The sequence below is a fragment of the Monodelphis domestica genome, chromosome 3, assembly GCF_027887165.1.
Source record: "Monodelphis domestica isolate mMonDom1 chromosome 3, mMonDom1.pri, whole genome shotgun sequence".
NCBI classification, from domain to species: Eukaryota; Metazoa; Chordata; class Mammalia; order Didelphimorphia; family Didelphidae; genus Monodelphis; species Monodelphis domestica.
The window spans coordinates 223,414,934-223,434,527 of NC_077229.1; the positions used below are offsets into that span (position 1 = coordinate 223,414,934).

The 19,594-nt window shown below is 36.9% G+C and overlaps 1 protein-coding gene across 1 annotated transcript in view; it reads left to right on the forward strand.

The window, feature by feature from the left end:
* The first annotated feature begins 2,699 nt into the window (after positions 1-2,699).
* The window catches only part of SCGN (secretagogin, EF-hand calcium binding protein), a 70,146-nt gene continuing 53,251 nt past the window's right edge, over positions 2,700-19,594 (forward strand). Inside the window, exons 1-2 of the mRNA XM_001375316.4 lie at positions 2,700-3,180; positions 4,168-4,238. Of these exons, the coding sequence (XP_001375353.2) occupies positions 3,099-3,180; positions 4,168-4,238 (153 nt within the window). The 5' untranslated portion in view covers positions 2,700-3,098. The remainder of the gene's footprint in view (positions 3,181-4,167; positions 4,239-19,594) is intronic.

Below are 19,594 nucleotides of genomic sequence, written 5' to 3' on the forward strand. Positions count from 1 at the left end.
TTAAAACACCTCAGGAATCCCTCAAATTATGTCAACTATATTGACAGCACTAAGACAGTCTAATGCATAGGTGTGACATCTCTAAGAGCATGTAATTTTCAGGTGTGATAAACAAACTTAATAAAATATCTTCTTCTCTCCCCTCATCCCTGCAGTGGACACAAGCTTCTAATCAGATGTGTACAATCTCAAAAAGAATGCTGCTGTGCAAAAGAATTTTACCTATTTTAAGGGTGAGGAGGGCTATAAATTCTCCCTCAGCAAAAAGTGACACACTTTTCAGAGTAGCAATTATACAGAATAAAAAGGGAAATGGAAATCAGGGAAAGGGAAAATCAGGGGAGATAAGGAAACCAAAGACTTGATAAAGTGAAATTTTATATTATTTCAAATTGTTGTCAGAAGAGTCTATGAGCTAGATGGAAACAATTGTAAGATTTAACAGTTGAATTTAGATTAAAAAATGGACTTTATAGATCATCTAGTTTGACCTTGGTCTACACAGAATGAAACTGAAGAATAGAGAAGTGACATGACTCATCCAAGGACAAATAATAAATAGTAGAGAGAGAATAATAAGCTTCAGTTTTTTTTTCCAATTTTAAATTAGCAGAGATCCTGCCTGCAGCTTAAAAATTAAAGTGGAATGAAAAGTAACACTGAGGCAGCATTTAATTAACCAATAAACATTTTTTGAGCTTCTACTAAGAATGGGGTTCAACAGAAGATACAGAGATGTATAAAACATGACCTTTCTCCTCAACAAGCTCACAACCTAAGGGTGGTAAGAACAAAAAAGCCTATATATATATATATCAAAGATAAATCAGAATAATTTAGTTTAACAACTATTTCTTTTTTATTCAAAGATATTTTGTTTCCCCAGTTACATGCAATAATAATTTTTAGCATATGTTTTCCAAAATTATAAGATCCAAATTGTCTTCCTCTCTCTCTTCCCTCTCCCCACTCAGAGATGCTAAGCAATTTATCTGGGCAATATATATATATATACATATATATATATATATATATATATATATATAATCATGCAAAACACTCTTCCATACTGGTCATTGTTTTTAACAATGATTTTTAAAGTTATTGTTATATTCAAAGCATTTTTTCTAGGAAAAATGCAAAGGGAGAGATGCAAAGAAAAACAAGACACACATAATTTACAATTTAATAGAAGGAAAAAAGACATGTGATACAATAGAAGGAGATAGTGAATTGGAGTCAAGAAACGCCAGTTCTGACACTAATTAATTATATGGTAATAGGAAAACTAAATTATCCTATTTTCATATATATAAAGTGGGTAGATATACCAACAGATATACTATCTACCCCCCTTAGCATAGCTACAAGGAGAGTATTTTATAAAACTGTAAAGCACTAATATCATGGAAGAGGTATGAAGCAATTACAGGCATCTTATAATAAGTATCAAAAATTTGGTACAAAAATGAGTTAACTGCTATTAGAAATCCTGATGGAGTGAGTAGCTTACTTTAGGATTCAACCTTACTTTTCCTAAACTATTCTGCTTGCCTTTTGGGTCAGTTTTTTGTTCTAACTTGTGCTCATTTAATATGGTTTATCTTTAAGTCAGTACCTCCTGAACTAATATAAGAAAGTCTGACATCACTTTTTCTATGTTATGTGTGGTGCCTGCCATGTTTAAATGTTCAATAAATGTTAATGGATACTGACAAAGAGCACTCCTTGCATCTTCAAATGTGCATCCTAGACCTAATATTGCAGAGACTCATACATTCTAGCTGAGAGTTTAAAGCTTGCAACATAGTTAATTGACAATGCTTACAATTATAGGTTTCTGTTGTTTCTATTACACCCAACCTTCAATTATCTATGCTGGGGAGAAGGTAGCAGAAAAGGATAGAAGAAACAAATGAAATCTGGCAAGTTATATGAGGAAGCTTCATTTGAACCATTTATTTTTTACTTCTTCCAGTCACCACATGTTCTTTGAAGTATGTCCAATAAATAGCAACAGTAACTAAGTTTCTACCCTTTTCTGAATCATCTTCAGGTGTTACATCTATGAAACAATGAAATGGCCAGAAGATGAGCAGCTATTCCAAACAGGAATGTCAAAGGCAAAAAAGGATAATTTCAATTTATTTAATTGATAACTGAATACTCTCCAAAACACCCTCATTTTTTCAGATCCTATGAATTTAAATTCCCTTGTAATGAATAATCCCCCCCCCATTATATTAGGTTGATATTATTTTAAAGAGCTGGAATAAGCTTTATAGACTAGCCTTAATGGGAAGGTATTTTTCTATTTTCCATTCTGTCCTTAAATAACTAATACATACTCCTCCTTTCCTCACAAGAATTTGAATTACTTTTCCAACAACAGATTTTTCTTTAGTGGGTTAAAAGTGTCAAGTAGTATATTTAGTTATTAATGCTATGTATAGAATAGGTAGGTGCTTAATAAATTCTCTTTATCTTCTAAAAGTTAAGTAAGTAAAAACATTATTGGTTCAAAACCATCAAGTCCAAAAGGAACTCACACTGACAGACTTTACCAACAGTTTAAGCTAAGCAATTTTTGCTAGATCCCAGAGGAGATATGTGCTTCATAGGATGAGTCAAATGATGTTGTTTTCTTTGAATTTAAAGAAAAGTTAAAGGGCAGGAGGCAGTGATCCATGAAAGTCAGTGACAGCTACTTTCTCCTGATATCCATCAAAGGTTGGAATCTGACTCTCCTTGACCAGCATTGATAGCTGAGGAGAGGGAGGTGTTCCTGGGAGCCAATATGTTAGAGAACTGGGCGGATCTCCCGAGCTGATCCCTCAGAAAGCCTTGTGGTCCCTTGAGCTCTGGCAACAGAACAGCAGTACTGGCATCAACTATACCTCTGCTCCTCTGAGCTCTTCTTTTCACTGCCCCAGAGGCTCTGTGTCACCCTTGCTTGCTGTAAAGAGCAGGAAAGGGAAAAAACAAGCAGGGCGAGTGACCAAGAAGGAAGAGGGAGAGAAAAGACATCGTTTCTAAGAGTTCTGCAAGTTTTTGGCATCTCCTCTCTTAGCCAAAACTAGAGCCTTGCTCTCAGTACCATGGACAGCGATACCGGCACTATTCTGGGACACATTGATGCTGCTGCTTTTTTGCACATCTGGCAGCGCTTTGACAGGGATGGTAAGTTATCATTAGGATCGTTTTAGCTGTAGACTGGGACACTGAGTACAGTTGAGTTTTCCTGTCTATATTTAGGAATAGAGTGGTGGTGTTTTTCATCTCGGAATTTCTCCCCAGGTTTGTTGATTTGAAAGTCGTCTGCCCCAAGTATCTGAAAGTAAGCCAAAGTAAATAAGGGGTAGGGTTAAAAGAATTCATACTAGGTACCAGACCAAAGCAAAATGAAGATATTGGCAGTTTGTATCATTTTGACTCTGAGTAAGATGACGAGTTCTGCTACTTATTAACTATGTGATTTGGGACAAGTCAATCCCCTCCCCCTCTTTTGGACTATGATTTGTAAAATGAAGGGTTGAGCTAAAATGTTTTTCAGGCCCCTTTCTATTTTAAATCCTAGAGGGTTATGGGCAAAATTATGGAGTTCCATACTAAGGAGATTTCTCTTTTCAGGATAAACAAAATTATCTGGGTTTGAGAACTGATCATCTAAACAAAATCCATTTTCCCTTCAGTTCCATTATCCCTTCCCTGACAATATTACATTCTGATCAACACCTTAATTTTAAATGAGGGAATATTTTACTTTGGTATGAAAAAATTAAAAATGTGAATTAAAATGTGTACCACAAGGGAAATGTCAGGAAAATAGTGTGCTAAATTTAGTTTCTAGTGTCTATTATAACTATTGGCCAAATTGGGGTTCATTACAGTAAAATATTTCCCTAGTGGCAGATCTTTGATATAAGTTTAATTATACATTGCTAAAATTTACTTATTCAGTAGTTTTTAATTTCCAATTGCTTAGTAATTTTGCAATAAAGGGCTTCCTTTCATGCTCTTTCCCCCATAAAATCCATTCCTCAAATGCAAACAGTAGTGTTGACTTGAGTTTCAGTTGCTGACATAACTAAACAACAATCCAATTAAGATAAATTTACAAATTTTTAAGAACTGGCAATAGACAATCATATCTATGTTTTCATTTAGATAATGGATACATAGAAGGGAAGAAACTTGATGATTTCTTTCATCACCTGATGAAGAAGATGGGCACAGAGGTAAGTACTTGTTCTACCGTTGCATTTTGAGATGAAATTCAACAAATCCCAGAGGCTAATGTTATTTTATGCTCATTAATCTTGCCTGACCTGTTTCTTTCCTGGATGATGTGTTTCCCCCCTCTCCTAGCAACAAGGTGGGATTAGGAAGCTTTTATAACAGGTATAACTGCTGCATTAAATATTGTGGTTCTTGGCTTTCAATAACAGTTGTCACATATCTGAAGGTCATAACTAAGACAACCAAAAAACTCTTTTTTTGAAAATCTATTGGGCTATCTCAGCTAATGGGTATAAAGCCAGAGAACAGGATTCAGATAAGCCTTACTTCAGACAAGGTGTTTGACAGTTTGGGAGTCCTTTTTGATCATTTTTAGCATATATATGAAAAGTTACTACTTTTCTTTGTAAAATCAAAGTCCAGCATTTAAGTGTTAGGATTTGGGTGCTGTGGACAAACAATGACAAACTTTATAGAAGGGAAATAGACAAAAGAGGGATGCCATGCCACAAGATTAAGGAAGAGAATTATTTATCTATTTCTTCTTGTTAATAGATTGTCACTCTTTTAGTTTCTGCCATTATTATTTTTTAAATAAAAAGTACATATCTATTTTTTAGGAATTTACAGAGTGGAAATTATGTGGTGTGCTCTGTCCTTGATACACTGTCTAGAGATCTAGCAATGTTGTAAACTTTAGCCAATTTATTCCAAGTGTACAAATCCTTCCCTAGGAGTAAGGATGGAACTTGGGGAAACTAATTAACTTTTGGCCATTAGGGACCTGCTTAACATAATGATTTGAAGCTATGGAAATACATGCACACACACACACACACACACACACACACACACACACACACACACACACACACCATGGTAAGGATTGTTTTTAGACTTCAAATTGTTCAACAAAAAATATTTTTAAGTGCTTCCAGTCTTTGGGGATGAATGTGAAGTACATAGGATGGATAACTGCTGAAAGCTAGAGATGAGGAAAAAGTGGCAAGATGGAGCATAGCAGGAATACAGTGGCACCATAGGATAAGGACCATAGGGGACATAGTCTGCTTACTTCTGTCCACTTTCCATACATGGCAAATAGTAATGGTATTTGTGCTCAGTGTTGGTCTCTGGGTAACCAACTTTATGTTCATTCTCATGACTGTAGGCTACAAATAAAGCACAATGACCTACAAACACATGTATGGCCTTTCAACACTGAGTCTTACATCAGAAATTTGAGAAGACAATGACTGTAAGATACAAGCAGTTATTCTGGCAAAGCACCCAAGCATCAGGAGTGCATGGGAGCTAACTCATACTGGCTTGGGAAGGCTGATGGTTCAATTTTCATTGTAAGCATTTGCACTCTGGATAATGTCAATTGCTATACATTAGAGACATAAATTGTTTTGTTGATTGTCTAGGCTTTAGAAAGTGTTGATAAAGCAGTTTAAATGTAAAAGTGTATCACAGGTATACTTTCCCCCCAGAGATATGATTGTTAAACACTATTTCCTACCACATATATAAAAAGTGCCTGCTTTATTTGTAAAATCAGAGGAGTTCAGCATTTTATAGTGTTAGGACATCAGCACCATAAGGACAAAAAGTCATGTGGGAAGGAAAGAACTTATGGACAAAGGAGGGATGAAACCTCTCCATGCCACAGTGAAAAGGAAGTTACCACTAAGCTACCACTAAGAAAATACAGCTATTCTCTTTTGATCTATTAATAGTTTCTAATTCTAAAGTGCCAACACAAAAACTGGAACTTGAGACCTATTTCAAATGTTCCTTTTTTTTTTAAACCCTTACATTGTGTCTTAGTGTCAATATTAAGAATTAGTTTCAAGGCAGAATAGCAATAAGGGCTAAGGGATTGAGTTTAAGTGATTTGCTCAGGAATCCACAAAAAATTGGTTATTGGTATCATCCTTGGATCTAATAACAACAATAATTTACATGACTAAAGCCTTTTTTGTAATAACTTTGTGAAGCAGCAAAAGCAATTATCCTCATTTTCCATGTATGAAAACTTAGAAAGTCTCTCTAGCCAGAAATCACAGGGTATCAGAACCAAGATTCAAACTTGGATCCTCTAACTTTGGGCAGCTAGGTTGTGCAGTAGAGAGCACCAGGTTTGGAGTCAGGAAGATCTGAGTTCAAATCAAGACTCAAACACTTACTAGGTATGTTACACTAGGCAAGTCACCCCCTATTTACTTCAGATTCTCATCTATAAAATAGAGACACACAGGAGAAGGAAATGGCAAATGATTTTAGTTTCTTGGCCAAAAAAGAGTCAGACAGGAATGAACAACAGCATTTATCCAAAATCAGTGCTTATTCCACTGTGTCACAGTTCCTTTCATCTAGTGGTGATTTTTTTAAACCGTTGCTTTTCTGTCCTAGTAACAACTCTGAAACAGAAGGGCAAGGGCTAGACAAATTGTGTTAAATGACTTGTCCAGGGTCACACAATGAGGAAGTGTCTCTGGTCAAATTTGAACCCACGTCCTACCAATTCTAGGCCTGGTACTTTATCTACTTTGCCACTTAACTGCCCCCTAAGGATGACTCCTACTAGGTTTCTATAATTGTTCACCTAAAGGGGATTATGAGGCAGCAAGGTGGTACATTGGGTAGAACGATAGGCCCAGAGATCTAAGTTCAAATCTGAGAAAGATATTTGCTAACTGTGTGATCTTGGGCACATCATATAACACATTTGACTTGTTTCCTCATTCGTAAAATGAGAACAATAATAGCATCTGCCTCCCAATGTTGTAGTGAGAATATTTGTAGAGCACTTAGCACAGTGCCTGGCACATAGTAAACACTATATAAATATTAGTCGTTATAAATAAACATTGACACAAGTCCAGAATGACCCAGTGGGAGCATCATTGATTTGGCTTCTTGCTTGCTTGCTTGCTACATCATCAGCAATCCAGGTGTTCTAATTACAGATGAGTCAGTTTTGCTCACCTTTCTTCCCTTGCCAGCTTCCCAACTCTGAGGTTCACTGCATCATCCCAAAGAATAGTATCTGGATTCTTTCCAGTGAATTGGCACCAAATGAACACATCAATAGGGCAGGGATAAGAAAGTGAAAGAGCACCTTCCACTATTGCTAATTTTGTTATGCCTGCCTTTTTATTTCTATTTCTGTTTCCACCTAACAAATAATGAAGACTATAGTGGTATTTCTAATGACCCTGATGCTTTTTAGCAATGATATCACCACATGGAAAGTAGCTGAGGGAAAATGGAGGTCACTGAGTTCTTTAAAAAATGATTGGTGAAGGGGCAGCTAGGTGGCTTAGTGGATTAACTGTGTGACTTCCATTGCCTTGTCCTTACTGCTCTTCTGCCTTAGAAGCAATGACTGGAGCAGGGGAATGATTGAGGCATCACAGTTACTGATGAGGAAATGTTTTAAAGAGTTTGATTATAAAATGGCTGGCCAAACAATGCCAAAGGAAAAACTGCCTATAAGTAATAATGCTGCTAATAGCCGTGCACCTATTAGAACCATAAGACTCTCCTATTTTTTGCTTTTGTTTTCTTTCCTTAAATGTTGCAGTTCACTTCTTGATTTGACCTAGGTGACATCCTGATAATTTTTTTAAAGCCCTTACCTTCCATTTTAGAATCAATACTATGTATTGGTACTACGACAGAAGGGTGGTAATCACTAGGCAACAGGGGTTAAGAGACTTACCCAGGGTCACATAGCTAAGAAGTTGTCTGAGGTCAGATTTGAACCCAGGACCAACTGTTAATGGACTTGACTCTCAAGCCACTGAACCACCTAGCTCTGCCCCCTACTCATTTTTAAGCATGTTCTTAGGACCATTGGAGAATCTTAGGGGTCAAAGACATTTTCTCAGTATTCTTAACCATCTTGAATTTATATGAGGGCTACAGAAGCTAAGTAGGTTTACTTATGATAAGGTACCAAGTCACAATATATGGGGGGGGGGAGAATAAACTTGAAGGTCAGAGCCAATGGAGGCAAATGTGAGTGGGGTGCAGAGAGAATCATTGTGAGGAATGCTTGTCTAAGAAGTAAGTATTCCTTTTGTGCATATATTTAATGCAACCTACAACCATACCTCCAGAAACTAATGAATCTGCAAGGGAGCAAAATCCAATGGTGCTGTCCTTTCAACCAGGGTGAAATGAAGGATCAGAAACATGCACTCAACAGTAGAGGTGAAGACATAGACGGTTTGCTTAGAAAATCTGTAGATGACATAGCATTAGAGAGAAGAGTTAGCTTACCAGATCCAAATGATCTCGGGCTAGAAGAATGAGACATAGCTAATGTGACAATTCAACAGGAATTATATGTGGGTACCAAAAAATAGCAGTATAGATAATAGGTAGGAGTACTATGACTAGACATTCAATTCATTTGAAAGAAAGATCTGGAAGTTTTAGCAGGATGAAAACTCCTAAGATCAAGTGTATAATATGGTGAAAATGAGGGATTAATCCAGGTTTATTCTGGATTCCATATTTTTATTAGCATATTTAAGGGAGGTGATGATTGGGGAGAAAGTTTTAGGAAGAACACAAATAAGCTAAAACATAACTATTGTGAAAGGTGACTAAAAGTCATAGCATATAAAAATCATTTAAGGGGATACATAATAACTATATTTGCATATGTGAAAGACTGAAATGTAGAATGGGCATTATGTTAGTTTTGCTTTACCCTAAAGGGGAGATCTAAAAGCAATCAGCAAAAGTTGCAAAGAGGCAGATATTGAATCAATATAAGGAAAAAGCTTCCTTACAACTAGAGTTGTCCAATAAGAGAATGGACTGCGTCAAGATTTCTTCAATGGAGGTCTTTAAGCAGAGACTAAATGAAGAGTTGTTAAAGATACTATAGAAGAGAGTTATTCTTGGATATATATTAGACTATAAGATCTTTGAAATCTATTTCAACATGACATTTTATGACAACTGAAATCCAGTTTTACTTTTTTTTTCCTCTTTAGAATGTATTTCTACTGCAACACTCCCTTTCCATGAGGAGTTGTAGTGTAAGGGGGAGAAAAGGGATTTTTTTTATAAAAGATTGGACTGGATTAGGGTCACCAGGAATTTTATGAAAGTCCAAAGAGATTTATTTAACAATTTATTTACAAAATATAGAAAGACCGAAGTAAGAAATCAGAGAGAGGATAGGGTAAGATATCTAATCTAGCCTACACTCTAAGTATTTTGCTGTGACCCCTGGCTCAACCAAGGCAGAGCTTAGCTGGAGAAGCTTCGGCCTTGAGCTGAAAACCTGGGGATTCAGGGAGATTTTATCAAGAGGTAGGTCTCTCTTGAGGCTAGTCTCTTCAGAAAATCCAGAAAAGGAGTCAGCTCTTTTTCACTCACTACATGTCAGTCCAAAGGGAGAGATTCAAGGCCAATCTTACCAAGAAAGGTCTCAGGTCCAGTCAGCAGATTCTTCACTAGCCTCCAACTCAAACTCAGAACTCCAGAAGAAGCCAAAGTTCTCCCAAGAAGTTGTAACTACCTTTTAAATGCACTTTCTTTTGCCTCACTTCCTGTGCCTTCCTCCACTTTCACATCTACCAATTATAGTTAAAGTTTTGTTTAGGACTGTCCGGGGGTAGTCAGTTTGATTCTGATTCATCACCCACTATCACACATATGGGTCACAGACCTCCCCCACTCAAGTGTGAATGGAGTGTTTACACTTTTGGTGATTAAATCTAAAAAATGGGCAGGGGAGTTAATTTAATTAATCTTCACAATCAGGGGAGAGATTTAATTTAATGTTCACAATAGTCAGTTCCTAGCAACCTAAAATTTTCAAATGAATAGCAGATCCTGATGATATTTTTCTTTCATCTTTTGTTGTGCTATTTCCTCCTTCCCTTTTCCCAAACTTATCTTTATAGACACATTCTCAGATACCAATTGAGTAATGAAATATAAGAGAGGCTACGGCATCATACATGAGAGACAGAGCTTCAAGAGTCTTCTCTAACATAGGATCTCTGGAGCTGATTCTATTATGTATGTTTCCAGTAGTTATTCACCTTCCACAGAGCTAGCCCTAAGCCATATGATGACATAAGTAAAGTTTATCTCTCCTAACTTCCTATCTCACCTTTTAGTCAACTTCTGAAGCAAATTTCCTGTCATGAGATCCTAGAATAGACAAACTGCTAAGATATAAGGTATTCCCCACAACCACCACCATCCTAGAGCTATTTGCATTGTATTGGAAGCATTTTCAAGACCCAAAGAGATTAGTCTCCAGAAACATAATGTCTGATAATGGGGAGATGTCTGTGGGGCAACGGGCCATCCTAGTGTCCTTAAGGGTCACCTTTAAGGTCACATCACCTATTGCTAAGGGAGATCCTACCATTCCTACTGGACAAATGACATTAGAGAAGGAAATATGATGTTATGGAGGCTTTCAAGACTTATAAATGGTTGTTCCAAAAAAGTGGAGCATTAGTTGTCATTTTCTGTTTCTTGACTTATTGAGTTTGTGTTATTTTGAGAACAAAATAACTTTGTTCAGTTCAGGAAATATTTGAGTATCCACTATACACAAGAAATATTTTTAAAATTTTAATTAATGAAATGCTCAGTAATAGTCATTTTAATTAGGTTCTTTGTATGCCATGTTCTAATCATTAAGTGGATGGATTTGGTGAGTGTATCTAAAGAATCAATCTCTTCAAGCACCCTTAGTTTAATCAGTTCTTGTTTCTAAATAAATGGCCTGAGTCAACAATACAACAGATGGTATTGTTAGAATGCATTTGATTAATGAATTCTATCAATCATAAGTGAAAGTGGTTTGGTTTGTTCTTCTTTAACAGACAGATGCATGTATCTTATGCTGAAATGATATTTTCAAAATTCTGAGTGATTTGTACCTAGACAGTTAGATTCCAGTCTTCTAGGGTTCATTCCAAATATATTTATGGATATTGTCTGCTTTAACATTAATTATTGAGTTTTTAGACTATACAAAATATTTCTTTTGATCTGTAATTCAGCCTTTCCAAGGAACTTCATAAGTTGGAAGGGGCAGGAAAAGGAGGCAAGACTGATTTTTTTACTTGCTATCAGGATCAGAAAAGCATTGGTCAAGAGGAAAGGAAATGTTAGGTTTGAGGGTTGACAGGATATTATGTACACATGAAAACCTTGTGCTCTGATATTATGGACAACTAAAATTTTGCTGGAGAAAATTTTAATTTGTTTGCTCTAGGAAAAGATGTTTTCCACATCATCATAATTAAAGATTTATTGTACATTTCCTGAGGGCATGCAACTCCCTAAACTAAGCTCTAGGATCCTAGAAATGACTCAAGATAACTTTCCTGGAGCAAGATTGTTTTTTGTTTTAACAATGTTCCCTGATACTTAACGAATAATATTCTTCACAGATTTTTACAATTTGAAGATACTTCAGTGGCCACCTAGTCTGGTGATGGCAAGCCTTTTAGAGGGGCAGGTGATGTCCTCACACCAGTGTGGAGAGGGGGAGGGGAACAACCAGGCTCCATGTCCCTCGAGCTTGCTAGTCCCTCTAGCAAACTCTATGCTGGGGCAATGGTGGGCATGCCCACAGAGAGGGCTTTGATTGCTCCCTCTGGCACAATGGCCATAGGTTCACCACCATGGATCTAGTCCAACCCATACCCCTCCAAAAGAATCCTCATAATAACAAAACCAACAAGTGGTCATTTGACTTGTTCTTGAAGACCTCCAATGAGGGGGATGGGGAAAGAATCCACTACCTCCTGAAGTGGCCCCTTCAGGAAGATTTTCTTCACATCAAGCCAATATTTTCCTTTTTATAATTTCCATCAAGTATTTCTCATTTGACCTGAAACCAAATTCAATGAATCTTATTCCTTTTTTTCCTTTACTTAAGAACAAGTATCATTCCTCAATTGGTATTCTCTTTTTAGTCTAATCATCTCCAATTCCTTTTATTAATAACAATAGCATTTATATAATGTTTTAAGGTTTGTAAAACTCTTTACATATCTAACACAGTGGTTAGCTATATCATTAAGGCTACAGGGGTTGGTGACCCACACAACCTGCTGTCACAGATTGCCTTGAGTTCATTGCTCTGGGGTTACTTGACTTCTTAATAAGGGAATTAAGACCTCCACTGTTTCATTTCTAAAGAAAAATAATTCACCTTTGTCTCTTGTCTACAATTTTCCCTCATCAAAGAGGAAATTAAAGGAAATATCTAATAGATAACTTGAATTCAACATTGAATAGATCCTTTCTTTCCCACAGAGAAGCAATGATTACTATACAGATCATTGACCAGGGGGCAGCTAATAGGCTCAATATATTGAGAGTCAGTCCTATACTTATGAGAAAGAATGCTATCCACATTGAGAGAAAGAAATATGAGAGTAGAAACACAGAAGAAAAACATATGACATCATTTGTTTATATGGGTACATGATTTGGGGTTTTAGTTTCAAAAGATTGCTCTGTGGCAAGAATGAATAATATGGAAATAGGTATCAAGTGAAAAAAAAAAGAGAGAATCAGTCCTAGAGACTGAAGTTCCTGGGTTCAAGACACTTTCTAACTTTGAGATCCTAGACAAGTCACTTAACCCCCATTGCCTCCACTTTACTGCTATTCTGCCTTGAAACCAATACACAATCCTGATTCTAAGATGGGAGGTAAAGGTTTAAAAAAATATCACTACAGGGTACATTACAGATGATTAGAACCTAATTCAATAACCAGTCATCTCAAAAGCCAGTTCGGAAGCCTCTTTGGAACACAGTGTTTGCAAGACTGCTAATTAACCATCTTACATTTCACCTATACCCTGGCATTGCCCCATCAAAATATCCAAGTGTGATCTTCTTGGGATCTCTCTCTGGAAACCTGTCTGTTTCTACTGCTATTGATGCCACAACTATTTCAATAGCAGCCTAGTTATGGGAATGCCTTCTACAGGATGCAAGGTGGGAATGGGAGAATGTTAATTCTCTTATTAGACCTCACAAGGCTTTCTACAAAAGGAATTAGACACAAGAGCTGGAGAAGGATCCATCCCAGATAGAACATATGCTCTAGCTTGGTTCCAAATAAAAAGCAGACAAGCCATTCACTCTCATTTGACTCTCTAGAGACCAATCATAACCTCATGCTTCAAAGCAGGCAGGAAGAGAAGGCCTGAGGAACAGAATGGCCATTTAGTGTATCCAAAGAGTTCTGACTCAACAGTCAATTAAGAGACTTTTCATCATGATATGGTACAATGTCCTGATTCATAATAGCTAACAGGAAATAGTGTACAGGTGTTCTCTGAATTGTGTTAGGGATGGGGGCAAGATTAGAGAGGAGAGAAGAAACTAATGTATTTGACTGGCATGCTGATTGAGCATGCCCTAAGGGGGTAGGGTGTTACTAGGGGACACCACACATTTGTCATCCCATTTGATCATTGTAACAACTCTTGATTTTATAGATGTGCAAATGCCACTGTCAGAGTGGCACATGAAAATTACAAAAGGAGGCAGAAACATTTAAAAGCACAGCTTTGGAGATGATCTAGTGTAGGGGCAAGTAGTGTTAAACACTTCAGTAGCCATGAAAGCATTACTTTTTTTTAACAGCATAATGAAATTGATAATAACACTGATCCTAAGTCTTTAAAAGGAGGCTAAATTATATTCATTTGCTCTAATAAGAAATTTGGTTTTAGGACAATTTCTATTTTAAATTATCTTTTCTTTTAATTGGTTCTTCAAGAGAATAAACCTCAATTATCTAAGAAAGCCACTTATATGGAAAATCATCCCCAAATGTAGTCAGTTAAGCAAGGAATTATTGTATTTTGCAGTTTAAAAAAACTGTTTAGAGACCACTTTATGCTTATAGATCCAATATCATAAATTGTAAAGTACATTGGCTCATAAGGACTAGTTAATGCTCTTTTCTTACACTGATAAGTGAATTCTTTGTCCTGAGATAAAGCTTCTGATTGTCTTTTTGGCAGGAAACCAGGTTCTGGGTAGTGGGTACTGGAACAAAGAGATATCCTCAGTGAGATTCCAGGGAAATATTTTCTCTTTATTGGACTTCCTTCTGCAAATCCTCCATGGCTTTATTTTTTTCCTTCACTGCTCCCTCTCCTACCATCCTGTCTTTAGCCCCAGATTTACCTTTCCCATTCATTTTCCTTATTTTTCCACTCCTCATTCAGATACTTCTTTTGAGTGTGTATAGGTAAAGAGTGCAAGTAAGAGATGAAGGAGCAAGTAGGCGGAAGTCTACTCAAATTGGATCTGCCGTAGACAAAGGAGGAAAGATAGATTGAGGGTAAGAGTCAAATGGGTAGGTAATTATGAAGCACAAGGTACTGTTTGTAATGATTAATGAGAATGGGGAAAGTAGAAAGGAAAAAGTTCTCTGCCTTTAAAATAACAATTTATATAGGAAGACAAGATATAATATACTTGAAAAACTATCAAATTATGTACAAGGCACTGATTAATCAAGAAACTATCATTGAGAGGTAGGCCTAGAAACAAGATATCCTGGGTTAAAATCTGGCCTCAGATACTTCCTATGTGACCTTGGGCAAGTCACTTAACTCCCAATGCCTAGTCCTTACCATGCTTCTGCCTTAGAAGGAATACACAGTCTAGATGGAAGGTAAGGATTGTTTTTTTAATTAGTTAGAGGAAGAAATGGCAAACCATTCCATTATCTTTGCCAAAAACAAACAAACCCTAAATGAGGTCATGAAGAATAGGACACAACTGAAAAATGATTGAATCACAAGTTCTGCTCTTCATTCTCCTTACATTTTATCAGTTAGGGGTATGAGGAACAGATGGTGAAGGGTACCTCCTATCAGGAGAATTAACTAGAAGCTGGTAGATAACTATAATAAGAATCTGAACAAAGGAAAACCAAGGAAAACCTCTGCTCCCTAGAAGTTTCTATCACCAAATTTGCCAATGTGTTCATAAAAATGGTCACTTTGGTACCCAGGGAATTGTGGACTCTGTTAAGAGAGTATGGATAGCCCCTGACATAACCACTATAGCCTCTAAAGTGTGTACAGCCTACTCTACCTGCCAAACATATAACCAACATGCCTTTTGTGGCAAAGCCTTTAGTGGGCATCCTCTGGCTTACACACCTTTTGAGCACCTGCAGAAAGATTTCATAACAATGCCAGAGGCTGGACCTACAGCCTGAGTCACAGTGGCTTTTGTTGCTAAGGTGCTTTTAAAAGAGATTATTCCTTGCTTTGGCCTGCCAGCATGTATTAATTCAGACATACATATAAAGTGAACCCTAAAGAAGGTGTTTATTGTTAATGGTAAAGGGACAGTCTAGAAGTAGCAATGAGGATAAAAAACCACATCTTCTGCTTTAATGTATCTGGAGACATGTAGCTACTATTATAGATGGTGGCTAAGAAAGTAGTACTTTCTGGAGAAAGGGAGTTGAGAGTTGAGTAAATCAATTCCCCACTGCATTTAAAGTAAGGGTCAAGATGTTAATCCCTGAACCCATTTTCATGTGAGAATATATATATATATATATATATATATATATATATATCTCAGATTCTCACTAGATTGAATGAACCTTGAACATTATTTTGAATCCAAGACATCTCATTTAGGTGAGATGGGGAGAACTTTTCCAAAGCCCTTGGGAGTTTATATCAGAGGAGCTGGTTCAGAGAAGAGGAAGACTTTGAGGGCCCAGCAGTTTAGGGAAAGGAATTAAGATTAGCCACAAATAAGTCAGAAAGAAATGGCAGTCCAAAGAGAATGGAAGAAGAAAAAATTACATCATGGACCAGAATGGAGGGATGGAAAGGGCTATTGACCAACAGGCAAAAAAAAAAAGGCAGATTGACACCTTTCATTGGTCCTACCTCCTTAAGAACTAAAAGAGGTTCCAAGAACTATCTGTTTCCCCCCCCCCTCCAACTTCCCTTCCCAGGATAAGTCTATTAATAGACATAATATAATCAACTTCTTTACCCAAATGTTTCTAGTAATTTGAGTTTTGCCTCAACCAAGAGATATAAATATAATTTGATGTAGAGAGCCAAATCTCTGCCTAAATGTTGGGAATTTTCCTAACTGGGGGATTGTAGTGATTGCAACCCTACAACTAATTTCTATTTTAATAGAAATTCCCTAAAGCAACATTTAAGTAAACCAATGAGACCTGAGGGGCAATTATATTGCCCCCAGGCTTAAAATGTGTTAATTGTTACAAGGTATTATATGTTTCCATTAATGCAAAAGAATGGGAAAAGTATATTCTATTTCCATCAAATCTCTCACATGTCTCTTTCTCTCTACATATATAGCCTTTATCCTAGCTCTTGCCACATTCACTTCTTGCAATAGATTCCCAATTTGTCTCCCTCTGCCTAGTCTCTCCTATCTCCAATCCTTCCTTTATAGAGCTTCCAAAACACTTTTCAAAAAAAAAATAGTTTTAATCGTGTCACCCTCTTGTCCCAAATATTGGTGGTTCATTTTTCACTCTAAAATAAAATATACTCCTCAGCTTGTCAATTAAAATCTTCTACTATCTGGCTCTCATATTTTCAGACTTATTTTTGGTTTCTGTATATTACAGTCAAAGTAGACTACCAGCTGTTCCCTGAATTGGACATCCCATTTCCCATCTCCATGCTTTTATTTTTTTCAGCAGCTATCCTGGAAAGCTCCTAATTCTCTACCTTTTTTGTATAGCTTTCCCCCAGGCTCATCTCAGGTGCCAACTCTTTCCCATGAAAAACCTTTTCTTATTTCCTCTTCTCTGACTAGCCCCAAGTTTAATACTCAATGTTGAGAGAGAGAGAGAGAGAGAGAGAGAGAGAGAGAGAGAGAGAGAGAGAGAGAGTGAGAAAGAGTCTATATAACGAGAGTCTATATTAGGAGTCTATATAAACAGAGGGCATAAATGTAAGTCTATTATGTAGGGATGATCTCTCAAAAAAATAAAATGGAAGAGTGAGGAAGAGGGATGGCCCAGGGAGAAAGGGGAAGAGAGAGGGAGAAAAGGAAAATTTTCTCACATAAAAGAGGAACACAAGAAAGAGCTTTTATCTCAGTGAAATTGTGGCTATGGGGGAGTGGGGGAGAAAGTAGGGGGGTAGGGAAAGAACATGAATCATGTAACCATGGAAAAAATATTCTTTTTTTTTTAAACCCTTACCTTCCGTCTTAGAATCAATACTGTATACTGATGGGACCTCCAATCTCTAGGCTTGGCTCCTAATCCAATGAACCACCTAGCTACACCACCACCCCTTGGAAAAATATTTCAAATTAAGTAACTAAAATTTTTTTTGGATCCAAAAATAAAGAAAGAAAGAAAAGACTCATTTAGAAGTGGTTCAGAGAGAGGAGTACATACATACATACTCAGGTGAGTATCAAAATCTATCTTACTCAATAGAGAAATAGAAGCGGAAAGAGATAAGAGATATGGAGCTGAGGCCAGTAAGTAAAGGGCAGGAAGATTAAGTGATGTGGTGGTTAGAAGCAAACTAGACTTTTGAGAAGGGATAGGATAAAAAGAGAGAAAAAAGGATAAACAAACAAACAAAAAAAATAGGATGAAGGAAAATACTTAGCAATCATAACTTTGAATATTAATGGAATAAATTCACCCATAAAATGGATTTTTTTGGGTTGCAGAACGGATTAGAAACCAGAACCCAAAAATATGCTGTTTACAAGAGACACATTTGGTACAGAAACACACACAGAGTTAAAGCAAAAGGCTGAAGTAGAATCTTTTATACTTCAGTTAAAGTAAAAAAGGCAGGGGGAGTAATCATATCAGTCAAAGCCAAAACCAAAAGGGATCTAATTAAAAGATATTACCAATTTAAAACCTAATTAAAAGATAATACATTTTACTAAAAGATCCCATGCTTGTTCCTTTGATCTCATCCTTTTTGTTTCCTCTGAGAGTTTGATCCTTTGGTCATCCTCCTTTCTCTCTCCCTAATTTTCAAGCTCTCCTTGTCTTAAGTTTCTACCCTGATCTCTACAAATATACTCAGGGTCCACCATCTGTTTAAAAAACAAAACAAAACAAACACTAATGACAAGAAAAAACAAACCTTCAGCTATCCTTCTCATTCCCTTATGTTATCCTTTATCTTTCTTTTCATAGCCTAACTCCTAGAAAGGATAATCTATATTGATGGTGTCTACTTCTTCATCTCTTATTGACTATTCATTTCCTGGCTTCTGACTCTATTATTCAGAAGACAATATTGTCTTCCAGGATATCAATGATCTCTTAATTATTAAATCCAAGGGCACTTTCTTAATGTTGATCTTTCTTGAACTCTCTGCAGTATTTGATCCTAATATACTCTACAGTAGTTTCTCACTTCTTCCTGAATATTTCTATCCTCTCTGAGTTTTTATTACTCTATTCTGTCCTGTCTCTCCTCCTACCTACTTAAATATTCCTTTACTATCTCCACCTCTGTTGAAAAAATAATTCATATCAATTAATCCACAAGCATTCATTAAGTGCTTACTACTATTAAGTGCTAGGTATTATGTTAAATACTGAGGATACAAAGGAATGCAAAAAAAGCCCCTGACCTCAAGAACCTAACATTCTAATGGGAGATACAGCTTATCTATAAATTGGTACAGACAGAGTAGGTAGAAGGTAACCTTAGAGTGGAAGACTTTTGCAGCCGGGGAGAAAGGAGTAGGAAAAGGCTCCTTGTAAAGAGTAGATTTTGAGCTTTGTCTCAAAAGGTACCAGGAATTCTAAGAGACAAACATGAGAAGGAAGAGCATTCCAAGCATGGGAATTGTTAGTGCATGGAAACAGGAGATGGAGTGTTGGGTAGGAAGAACTGTTGTTATCATATGGAAATTGTTGTCTAGTCATTCGGTCATGTTCAACTCTTATGATTCCAGGTACCATAGCATTCCACTACCACTCTTTAGTAGATTCAGGCAAGCAGAGGTGTAGTGATTTGCTCAGGGACACAGAGCTAGTAAGTATCTGAGGTCAAATTTTAACTTGGGTCTTCCTGACTCCAGGTCCAGTGCCATATCCACTGAGTCATCTTGATGCCTCCACATTTTGTAATACCAAGAAGTTAAGATTGATATCTCTTTCCCAATGACCTCACCACCTCACCTGCTTAACTCCTATGGCCCTTTTAAGATTAACTCAATTAGGGGGCAGCTGGGTAGCTAAGTGGATTGAGAGCCAGGCCTAAAGGTGGGAGGTCCTAGGTTCAAATCTGGCCTCAGATACTTCCCAGCTGTGTGACCCT